At 38.5% G+C, this 12,412-nt stretch overlaps 1 protein-coding gene across 1 annotated transcript; it reads right to left on the bottom strand.

Moving 5' to 3' along the window:
- LOC109707777 (protein NRT1/ PTR FAMILY 5.2-like) lies at nt 4,196–8,982 on the bottom strand. The gene is made up of 4 exons (XM_020229310.1): nt 8,856–8,982; nt 8,531–8,748; nt 5,770–6,317; nt 4,196–5,075 (listed from the first exon to the last, which is right to left on the bottom strand). The coding sequence occupies exons 1-4, from the start codon at nt 8,980–8,982 to the stop codon at nt 4,196–4,198; spliced, it is 1,773 nt and encodes a 590-aa protein (XP_020084899.1).

Raw genomic sequence — 12,412 nt, 5'->3', positions numbered from 1 at the left:
TTCACACCAGACGAGTCGACCCCTATTTCTTTTGGGGAGTGGAGCGGACTCTTCTCCACTAGTAGGGTGTCGGCGGCTCAGCTTACGAGGCTAAATGAACAATTTAGCATTGACAAAATTAAGCAAGCAGTCTTTCAATTAGGGAGTGATAAAGCACCGGGTCCGGATGGATTTTCATTAAGGTTCTACCAAACTTTTTGAGATACAGTAAAGGGTGAAATTATCAATCTTTTCCAGGAATTGTACGAGGGGAGATTGTCTAATGCTCCCATCGACTATAGCTACATATGTTTGATCCCTAAGAAGGTCGGGGCGGAGAGAGCGAATGACTTCCGACCTATTAGCCTTCTTAACAGTATCCAGAAGATCTTGTCGAAGGTTCTAGCCAATCGACTTGGAATGGTTCCGGACGACTTAATTTCCCCCTCTCGATCAGCTTTTGTGAAGGGGAGGAACATCACTGATGCGTTCGTAATAGTTTCAGAATTAATAGGGTGGGGATGTAAGAAGGCTATTGAGGGGATCGGCATAAAGGTGGACTTCGAAAAGGCCTACAATAGGATTCACTGGCCTTTCCTCTTTACTATATTGAAGTAGTGGGGGTTCGACAATAAATGGTGCGGATGGATGGAACAATGCGTGTGTAACGTGAAGGTAGCTATATTGGTGAACAGGGAGGCGACAAATTGGACTAAAACTAAGAGAGGTGTTCGCCAAGGAGACCCGCTATCACCCTTCCTATTCTTACTGGTGGCGGAGTGTCTGGCCAAAATGACTAATGTAGCGGCATCTAACAATCTCCTTAAAGGTATTGGCCCATCTAATGAAAGCAGAACTACCCTTGTACAGTTCGCGGATGATACTTTCTTCTTTTGTGAGGCGAGGAAAAAATATATGCGAAACCTCAGACTGTTGTGGCACCTTTTCAAGTGGGCATCGGGAATGAAAATTAATAGAGATAAATCCGAAATTTACTACATGGGACAGGTGGACGACAGAGCGGTAAGACTTGAAGACCTGCTGGGGTGTAAGGTCGGCAAGCTGCCAACCACTTACCTAGGCTTTCCTTTATCTCCTCGACCCCCACGAAGGAGGTATGGAGAGCGGTCATTCAGAAAATTCAGTGCAGAGTCGAGGGATGGCAAGCCAAACTTCTCTCAAGAGGGGGTAGACTAATTTTGGTCAACGCTATTCTTACCAATTTACCCCTCTACTTCCTGTCTGTGTATAAGGTACCCAAGTGGGTGGTCAAACGAATCGAAGCTCTATGCAGGAATTTTTTCTGGAACGGTGAAAGCAACTCGGTAGGCAAGAGGTGTTTGGTAGCATGGAAGAGTGTCTGTTTGAGTAAAATGCAAGGGGGACTGGGCATCTTGGATATAGCTAATATGAATCGTGCACTTCTGATCAAATGGTGGTGGAGATTCCACACCGTACCGCACCTACAATGGATCAAGATAACTAGAGCCTTGTACTATCAAAGAAGAAGACCTTTGAGGGAGGGAAAAAGCTTCAGACCGTATTCATACTGGTGGAAGGAGTTCTTAGCACTGCTGTCTTGTTCAAATGGGGAATCTCCTACTTACTGGGAAACGAAAGCTCCATTGACTTTTGGACAGATAGATGGTGTGGGGAAACCACCCTACACGTGTCTTTCCCGGAGATATATGGGATGACGGAACGCAAATTGTTAACGGTCAAGGAGTGCTTTGACAGTCAGGGGTGGAACTGGATGAGGATGCTGAGTGATGAGTCGATTACAAGGGCCGGGCTCAGAACAAGCCTCTCGGATCTCAGGCTAGGGTCAGTGGATACTATGTTACGCAAGGATCGAACACATTATGTTGGAGATGGTCGACCAACGGAATATTCTCGGCCAAATCGGCCTATACCATGTTAACCGACCGGGGTACGAGGGACGGACGTGCTAAGAGTATTTGGAATTTACAAATACCTCTTAAGCTTAAAGTGTTCTGTGGGTTTTTTCTTAAGAAAAGGCTCTTAACAGCTGTTAACCTTGCGAAGAGAGGTTGGATTGGAGATGTAACCTGTGTGCTGTGTAGGTCACAGGAGGAGACTATGGATCACCTGCTGGCTCAGTGTGTCTTTACTAAGTTTATCACGGTGATGGGTATAGAGGATTTCAGGCGACAGAGCTGGGAGACGATGTAACTTATGTCTAGGATAGGTGGATGGTCAAAAAAGGACTGCTTAACACGAGGAACAGCCTACCTGAATTGGCTGCATGCTGGTGGATCATTTGGAAGACTAGGAACGACCTAATTTTTCGTAACACCCAAATGGATCCTCTTGTGGCGGTGTACAGGTTAAAGGAGATGCTGAAATCCTGGGTACTACTTGCTCAATCTACTAGTTAATCGCAATATCGATTTTTTTTTTTTTTCGCACACTTGTACGCCCTTTCTCGAGGCCCTGGGTGCCTCACCTCTGTAGCTAAATTCACTACTTCAATGAATAAAGCAGGTAGCGTGCTATCTTTTCTCAAAAAAAAAAAAAAGAAAAAAAAAGATAGGTTCAATCCTTTACGACTTAGGTTTGACTTTCTTTTATTTACTTTGTCAACTTACTACTAATCAACAAAGCTTTAGAAAATAATTTTTAATTTTTCTATTAAAGTGTTAGTATATTTTCGTTTATTGCCATTTTATTTAATAAAATCTAATAAAACAAACAAATATAATAAATGATTAATTATCTATTTAGTGCAACTAAATATCTATTTTTATTATTTGATCAAGTTGGATGATAGTTGGTTGATACTTTATAAATTATTATTTCATACGATTGATTGTATCTTTTTGATGAAATAATTTAAAGAAATAATACAAACTAATATATATTAGTATATATTTCTTTATAAAATCAAGAATTCGTCAGTTAACACTTAACACAGATAATTCAACGTTATACTGAAAGATAACACAATATTGACTCCCAAATCAGCTCTTATGTGTGTTAAAATTGCGCGAAAAATAGATCCAGAAAATAATTTAATGCAAGAAAAGAAAAGATAAGCGGAAAGAACACACCGATATTTACGTGGTTCGGCCAACGGCCTACGTCCACGGGCGAAGACGGAGCAAATAATTTATTAATGTCGAAAAGGCGGAGTACAAGAAAATCTCTCAAAAGAACCAAAACTTAATTAGATCCGAAACGCCGCAACAAACAACTCCGAAAAGAGCTTCTCTCAACCCAATATGTACGGATTCCAAATTAGCACTAATTAGTGCATGGCCTCTAATTAGTCACCGGCGCCTCAAACCGTACGGAACAACACCTTAATTAATTAGCATTGCATGTGCGGCTCCTTCTCAGATACTCAACTAATTAGAGCTCCAACTCCCTCGGCTCATGTTGCTGCCACCGTACAGAATTAGCATAGATGCGGCGTCATTAGAGCTTGCCTCTAATTAGAGCACGGCAGGCCACCAATAACTTAATTAATTTTGCATGGCTCTTAATTTGGTCGCGGCTTCATTAACTTGGCCGTAACATGTATATACAATACATGTCTCCTAATTAGAGTCTAATTGTAATTAGATTAGAATTACACTCCTAATTATAATCCATATATGCCAAATTAAATCTAAATAATATCTAATCCCAATTAGATTAGGATTTATCCTCAATTTAGATAACTACAAATCTAAACCAAATATAACAATGTGCAGTTTAATATTCTAGTGCTCGTCTTGTACTCTTGTTCACCATCAACGTAACAAAAATATGCAAACCTCCTAGACTTTTTAAAGAATGAGATGCCAAAGAACAATCAAAATTGGAAAGCATATTCCGGCGCACCAAAAGCATAACTGCATACCTATATTGCATAGATACGGATACGGGGTACGGCGTACGGATATGACACGATACAGATATAGCGATACGGCAATTCATAAAATCTCTAGGATACGATATGTTGGGTATATTTAAGTACCAATATTATTTTAAATATATTTAAATCTATGTTAATTATATGTAATGATATATTGAGAATATATAGTCAGGGTATTTAAATGTTAAATCTGGATTGCTATTGTACTAATACTGTTTGCAAATTCAAAATGAGAAAACTATATATGGCTCCCAGCTTTCCTTCTGTCATTTTCATTTTTTTTTATTGAATTGAACAATCAACACACATAATGATCTATAATTACCAACTTAATATCTATCTATCAATATTTGCTTCTTTCTCATCTTCCCGTTGCCTTGCCGCGCCATCCTCCACGATCTCATCACCGGCCTCCATTCGTTCACTGTTGTAAGAATAAAGCGTGGAAACAACCATGAACAAGGTAAGGTTAAGCACACTGAGAAGTGCAAAGAAACCATAATAGTAGTCCAACTGAGACGCATTCAAGTTGTCTTGAATCCAACCCTCACGTCCACCTCTCATTGTAATCTGAGAAACTGCCTTCAAAAGAATACTACTTAGGAAGTTCCCCAGCCCCAAAGTAGTAGTAAAGTATGAGGTCCCTAGACTCTTCATTCCCTCTGGTGCTTGGTCGTAGAAGAACTCGATCTTCGCGACCTCCACAAACGTATCGGCGATCCCCATTAGCGCGAATTGCGGTAGGAGAATGAAGATCGAAAGAGGAATGGTCTTCTCATCGACTAGACCATGATCTCTCACAAACTTGAGCCTATACCTTTCGGTTAACGATGCGACGATCATGATAAGCACGTGAATTGCGAGCCCGATCCCCATTCTTTGCAGCAACGTGATTCCCCTGGGGTTTTTCGTGTACTTCCTCACGAAGGGAACGAGGAACCGATCATAGAGGACAAGGCTGATCAGCATGAAGATGGTCACGAACGCGGCAAGGCTAGCAGGAGGGATCTTGAAATGCGGACCCATGCTCCGGTTTAGGGTCTTGCCTTGCTTGACAAAGAGAGTATTGACTTGCGCGGCCATAACACTCGGGATGATGCTCACCAATAAGACCGGTAGCATTTTCATCATTCGTTTTGTTTCTTCCACTTGGGTCACCGGGCAAAGCATCCACGGAGTATCTGGACCGCTCTTCATGGCAGCTTTGTCGAGAAATCTGCAACCATCCATTGCTCATGCAATCAGAGTGAAATTATAATGATGGTTAAAATCATATATAAAAGCGTGCTAGCATTTCCCACGTATCCTACTTATAATTTGATCCACCTACTTTATTTTGATGCAAAATGATCTGCTAACTTGTTTCTTATCCAATTTGTGCACAAAACTTGATTTGGTGCAAACAAACTCATCTATCATCTTTTAATACGAAGTCAAACATCTTAGTTACGAGGGTATTGCACCAAATTATAACTTATAACCTGAATTTAGTTGTTTGGCAATACATGATAACTAGTGAATTGTTTAAACACTCGGTGACAACAGATATAGAACTAGTAAATTTTTTAATCAAGTTAAGCTTCGGGGTTAAATTGCAGTGGAAAGAAAAGGCTAATGGGCACCAAATGGTAATATAGGTTAAATTGCAATTGGATCAAAGTTCGTAAACTTTGGTAATAATTTTAACCTAATAGTACTGTTCATAACTAGACTACAATGCAAGACATTCCACATATCCTGAATTTCACATTACACTGCGTGATTTATAACTGATCGAGAGCAAAGAGATGTTTATAACCTAACCAAACACTGATAAAGGGACATAATTGATGATCTTGTATAATTTCGAGGAAAATATAAATGTTTCAGTACTAATTAGCCTTAAAACTTTCAGAAGGAGAGGATTGGACCTTAATGAAGAGGTATGGTCTATTCTGAACTTGCCATTCGTGACATACTCCTCCAAACTCAGCTCGTAAAGCTCCTTAGAATCATTAGGAAGTATGGCTCTCCACTTCCTAATAGCAGCAACAAGTACTCTTGCAATCACTGTAAATGGGCTCCCTGTTGGTATCTTGTGCCTGTAGAAAGGTGTCCCAACTAAGAAAACCAAGATGGATATGAGAAGCCCGGCAGTCGGAATGCCGTATCCAATTCCCCAACCAACGTCGTCCTGAACGTAAATGATCAACGTGTTGGCAAACAGTGTGCCGAAAAAGATGCTGAACATCCACCAGTTGAAGAAGGACAGTTTCTGCTTCCTCTCCTTGGGGTCGAAGTCGTCGAACTGGTCTGCACCCATGGTGGAGATGTTGGGCTTCGTCCCGCCCGTCCCGACCGCTATTATGTACAGTGATAAGTAGAATATGCCCACTTGGAGTGGTGTTGCATGGGTGTTGCAGCATTCAGGTGGCCTCAGTGAGTGGAGAGAGACAGTTAGGGTTAGCATGCTCATACCCTGTTCATATTAGAAGTTAGGGATTTCTTATTTACATTTATAGATCATAAAAAGCATGATCATTCCATTGGATGTGTAGTCAGGCTTTATCTGAATATACCGCAGATTTAAATGAGGGGGAATGCTTCAATACACCGGCTAAATTAAATCTAGCCGTTCATATTTGAGGGGCGAGATTGACTTTTGCATAATAGTTACCTGTTCAACGGGTTACCATTCGTAAGGGTAATATGGAAAAATAAATACAAGCTAATTACTAAATTTGATTAACCCTATACAAATATTTGTTTCCTTATTTAATTTTGTTACTTACCAAATTAGAAAGTGCTAATTTGATAACTAATAAATCTTTATTTAAACTTTATAATTGTGTACATTCAATTCAATTTTAATTTTAATTTAAATGTATAGAACGAAAAAATTTATGTTTAAATGAATAGTTTATTTCAATTCAAATTGTAAATTTGACATTAAAACGACATGAAATTTCAAATATATTAACTTATTTTAAATTGTAAATTATGTTGTATTTATAAACATTACTTTTATTATTTATTTAAATTAAATGCTTCTAATTTTAAAATTAAATTCAAGTGCTAATTTGATAAGTAATAAACCTTTATTTAAACTTTATAATTGTGTAGATTAAATTCAATTTTAATTTTAATTTAAATGTTTAGAACAAAAAAATTTATGTTTAAATGAATAGTATATTTCAATTCAAATTGTAAATTTGATATTAAAACGACACGAAATATCAAATATTAACTTATTTTAAATTGTAAATTATGTTGTATTTATAAACATAACTTTTATTATTTATTTAAATTAAAGGCTTCTATTTTTAAAATTAAATTCAACTGTTCATTCGATAGTAAAAACAATATTAAAGTTTAAAAATATTGATTAAAATCAAATTTTAAATTTAGATTTAAATGTAGATTGGACATGAATTTCTCTGTCAACAAAGAAAAAAAAAGGTAAAATAGCCTCGAGGAAAATATCTGTGGGTTAAAAGTTTATAAAAATAAAATGGGATATCTTACCAAATTACTTGAAGGGCATTAAGGGAATAAAAATAGAAATTTATAAAAAAGCCCTTCATGTTAATTTTATATACGAGGAAATAATTTACCCTTGGTAAAAGGGTGACTGATACCTATGGCAACAAAAGCCGGTCACCCTTTTAACTAAAAGACATCTCCACCATTCATTTTAAAAAATTTAAGGGCCGAGATCTTTTTGGTGCATAGGAGCATTGCTATGAGTACATGAATTTCAAAAATTTTAATTTTATCAACATATTTGCTTTCCAAAATTTCCGTCAAATTCTACTAAAAGGTAGCATTTTCTAACCTCTATACATACACAATATTCCATAAAGTTGCAAGATATTCCACGCAGAGCGTATTTTATCAAAAAAGTTAAATATACCATGAAGTTCTAATGGAAAAACAATTACTTCAGACATATTCTAATGTTAGAGAGTGAAATCAAAATTTTAAAGGTTGGATTCCAACTGGAATTTCACTGTTAGGGTTTGTTTGGTTTATCCATTTTGGGTATGGAATAGAAATCGATTTGATCAAATCCAGTTAATTTTGTTTGGTTTGCATGAATCGGTTTGGGATTTCTAATCCGGACTAGAATGGGAATGGCCCATTAGCCTTCAACTTGATTCCGGTCTTCTAGCCCGGATTGAGATTTCATTCCGAAAGCCCAAAGCCCATGTGACCATCTCACCCTCCTTCTCTTCACCCCTTTCTCATCAAAAAAAAAAAAAAAACCTACCTATCCTCTCTCAAATCCCTCTCTCAAATCCCTATCCCTAACCCACATCAATAAAAGTTTTTAAAAATAAATTTAATTTTTTTTTTTGGAAAACTTATTAGAGAATAGTATTATATTTTTTATAAATTTTAAATAATATAAATTTATATTTGAGAGTAAAATTAGTATTATAGTATACTATAATTTTTTTAGTTTATATGAACCAAATAATGAAATTTGAATAACTCAATCTAATTTTCAATCCACAAATAAACCAAACGTTTTGGGGGAGTGGGTCATTCCAATTACCATTCCAATTTATTTCCATTACATTATCCATTCCAATTCCACCATTCAACCAAGCAAGCCATTAGTTCAGTTAAGGCATGTACGTTCTAATCTTGTTCTTACAACAGAATGATTAAGAGTAGGAAGGTTGATACCGAAAGATAAATAGCTGAGCCAATCACGAAAGTCCAATATCGACCGAGATATGCGTCGGCTATGTACGCGCCTAGGATTGGAGTCATCCAAACCGTTCCGACCCAATTGGTGACATTGTTTGATGAGGAGACTGTTCCTTCATGTAGCTTGTCGGTGAGATACAGAACCAAGTTTGTAGCTATTCCATAGTAGGCCATCCTCTCAAAAACTTCGTAGCCTACAAAGTTGCAAATAAAGAGCAGGTGATTAAGATTGTAAGTAAGAAGCTAATTTATACCCTTGCAAGATGTGTGTGAAGTGGTTTGTAGCTAAGCAAGTGCTCACCTACAATGAAAGAACATGCGGTCCATCGACCTCCTTTAGATCGAATGAAGGGGCGACCTTTAAGATCCACGGAACCATCCTTTGTGGCTTCCTCCTCGTGTCCGAAGCCTCTATCTACCTCAGCCATACGGTGCAGATGGTTTTTGAAAACAGTACTAGTTGGAAATTCCTGGTCAATATATGATCCTGCTTTAATGTAGCCTAAAGTTTCTCACTGTAGTGATACTTTTCACTAGCAAAATTGGCTCCAAACTTTCATTGATTATAGATGCCTTCCATATATATAACGAAACAATTGAGAGAGTCCAGAGCAGAAAAATGTAATAGGTGATCCAAATAATATATAGCTTAAAGTCTACACAAAAAAATGCAATAAACCAGCATTAGTCTTTAATTTCTTAAGGAAAGCTTAATGCCCAGCTGTTGATACTTACTAATACAATCAAACAACAGCAAAAATTCAGAAGTCATCAGTATATATCTACTCAATACTATATATTGCATATCAAATGGCCAGAAAACAAAAGAATGTGCCAAGAATACTTAGCTCTATGTGCATCTAAATATTATTATAACTCTATCCTTTTTAAAAAATTATTCATTGGACATTTAGAAAAATTGATTCCATATAAGCACGACGAAAAAAATGATTCCAACAGCATGTAAGAAGAGGCTCCTTGAATATAAGCATCTATGACATTGACCTTATATCAGTATGCAATACAAAAACAAGAAAGTTAACCTCGGTGCATCCAGCGCTTCTCAAGTAACAAGAGGAAGAGCCGTACGTGTCTTCAAGTGGCCAACTTGAATCGGCTAGCTTTGTTGAGCTCTTGTGCGATGGACACGTCTCACCGCCTCCAAGTGTCGGCTTAATCATCTAAATGTGCTCCTTTATTGTCGCATGAGAATTAAATTGCTGAAAGAGAGAGAGACAAAGGAAAGAGTGTCTGCCGCGAACGAACCGGTTCTGCCGCAGGCTTTTTTCCGGCGAGTGGTCGTTCATGGTACAGATTAAATTGATTTAAATTTTATTTTGAAATCAGGATTACAGGTTCATACTTCCAACATACTCAAGAATCTGCTGTTAATTGTCACACACTTTTAGTGTTAAGGAACCCTCGATTAAGAGACCAAATTTAATGTCGATGATACGAAGAGACCGTAGGATAAAGATGAACTCGAATTGATATAAATTTCAAGTACATGGCTTAAGCAAGGGCATACCTCCACTGTACATGAATTCCATAAAATTAAAATACTCAGTTTAACGACTTGACGGTCGAATTGAGTTTGATTTGATGGCTCAGTTTAGTGACTTGGCGGTCAAATAGAATTTGATTTGAGTGCTCAGTTTAGCGACTTGGCGGTCAAATAGAATTTGATTTGATCGCTCAGTTTAACGATTTAGCGGTCAACTAGAGTTTGATTTGATTGCTCAGTTTAACAACTTAGCAATCAAATAGAGTTTGATTCGATTGCTCAGTTTAACGACTTGGAGGTCAAACTGGGTTTGATTTGATTGCTCAGTTTAGCGACTTGGCGGTCAAATTGAGTTTGATTTGATTGCTCAGTTTAGCGACTTAGCAGTCAAATTGAGTTTAGTTTGATCAGCTCAGTATAACGACATAGCGGTCGGCTTGAGGTTGTAGTGCTCAGTTTAACGACATGACGGTCCGCTTGAAGTTATAGTGCACAGTTTAACGACATGGCGGTCAGCTTGAAGTTGAGTTGCTCATTTTAACGACATGGCGGTCAGTTTGAGTTAAGTTGCTCAATTTAACGACATAACGGTCGGCTTTAGGTTGAAAAGCTCAGTTTAATGACATGGCAGTCGGCTTGAGGTTGAGATACTTATTTTAACAACATGGCAGTCGGCTTGAGATTGAGTCACTCAGTTTAATGACATGGCAGTCGGCTTGATTTGAGTAGCTCAGTTTACTGACATGGCTGTCGGTTTAAAGCTATAGTGCTCAGTTTAATAATATGGCGGTCGGCTTAATGTTGAGTTGCTTAGTTTAACGACGCGACGGTCGACTTGAAGTTGAATCACTCAATTTAATGACGTGGCGATCGGCTTCAGTTGAGTCGCTTAGTTTAACGACGTGGCGGTCGGCTTGAGGTTGTAGTGTTCAGTTTAACGACATGACTTTCGGCTTGAAGTTGTAGCGCTCAGTTTAACAACAAGACGGTCGTCTTGAAGTTGAGTTACTCATTTTAACGACATGGCTGTCTGTCACGCCCCAATCCCCGCCAATTTGGTCGGGTTCGGGTCACGTCAACAGACGCCGAACGGACAGAGCCTCCCCTGTCCGCCCAAGGCTCTACCACAAGTATAAATAGACAATCAACAAGAGAATTGCATATATAATACAAGGCTTGCACGAGGGCAAGCAACAACGGAAGCGAAAGCTCTAAGCTAAATATACATCACTCATGATATTTGATTTCATTTAAACCAAATTCAAGTAAACAAAACTATTACATTCATTCAGCCATCATATCTTTTACATTTAGCCATCCACCAAATACATGATTGTTTACACTTTTCATTCCTAAATCAACGAAATAAAGTTGATACATTTATAACAAAAGGGAATGACTACAAAATGTATAGAGTCCCGATGGCCGCTACCTACGGCGCCAAACCCTTGCCGCGGTCCTCCGCCGCCCCGCTCGTGCTAGGACCTGCAGGGTTAGTGGTGTGAGAACTACAACGAAGTTCCCAGTGGGTTCGGCATCCGACCTCGCCGACTTACCCACTAGGTCTATCCAGGCATAAGTATTTCAAAGGAAAGAAATGTAACCAATACTGAAAGCAACTAATACTATGCCTGCAAAAAGAAATCAGTAGCTATAAATCTCAATGCGATAATAGAAATGCATGCATGCTCCAATCATAATCAAGTTTTGGCTCTTACCCAATTTTACCGGTTAACTCTGTTAACCCCAATAACTCACAACCCAAAATCCCTTAATAACGGGGGACTCGAACCTCCCTAGGGACCGTCAACTGGTGGGACTTTACCATGCCCAGTGGTGACCAACTCCGGAGCGCACCGCTCGACGGAGAGCGACCACCCTCAAGCCAAGACGTAATGTGAGTGTCGATCTAATCCCCAACTTGAGGATTCATAGCCACTGATCACAATGTCGATGTCATGTTAGGTCTCTACCTATTCATTCTTTCCAATCTCAAGGCTTTACCTTTGACGATGTCAAAATGGGTTAAACTATATTCGACGGTTCATCTCTCAACGCAAATCTTGTTCCTATGTCAATGTCACCCTTGTTTTCTATTATCCAAGTCCATCCTCACATTCACACAACTTGAGGGTCCAATCACACGTGTCCATTTTGGTTCTATCGTTCTCTATGTTCAACTACGTTAGAAGCATATAAAGAAGTCAAACCAAGTTCCACATGTAACTACCCTACTATGCATGAATGGGTATTTATAAAACATATATGCTCAAGAATAGAGAAAACAGACATAGAAGGGAATCCAACGATTCCGGCGTGCACCCCCCACCTTTATTGGTTGTGTGGGTGTAGAT

Source organism: Ananas comosus, linkage group 3 (assembly GCF_001540865.1).
Source record: "Ananas comosus cultivar F153 linkage group 3, ASM154086v1, whole genome shotgun sequence".
NCBI classification, from domain to species: Eukaryota; Viridiplantae; Streptophyta; class Magnoliopsida; order Poales; family Bromeliaceae; genus Ananas; species Ananas comosus.
The sequence above is the reverse complement of the archived record's forward strand: the minus strand, read 5'-3'. Positions and strand labels throughout refer to the sequence as shown.

Excerpts from the sequence above, each read along its gene's own strand:
- LOC109707777 (XM_020229310.1), bottom strand. The coding sequence starts at position 8,982 with ATGGCTGAGGTAGATAGAGGCTTCGGACACGAGGAGGAAGCCACAAAG. Across the intron at positions 8,749-8,855 it reads CGCATGTTCTTTCATTGTAG|GCTACGAAGTTTTTGAGAGG; the intron begins GTGAGCACTTGC and ends GCAACTTTGTAG. Across the intron at positions 5,076-5,769 it reads GACCATACCTCTTCATTAAG|ATTTCTCGACAAAGCTGCCA; the intron begins GTCCAATCCTCT and ends GGATGGTTGCAG.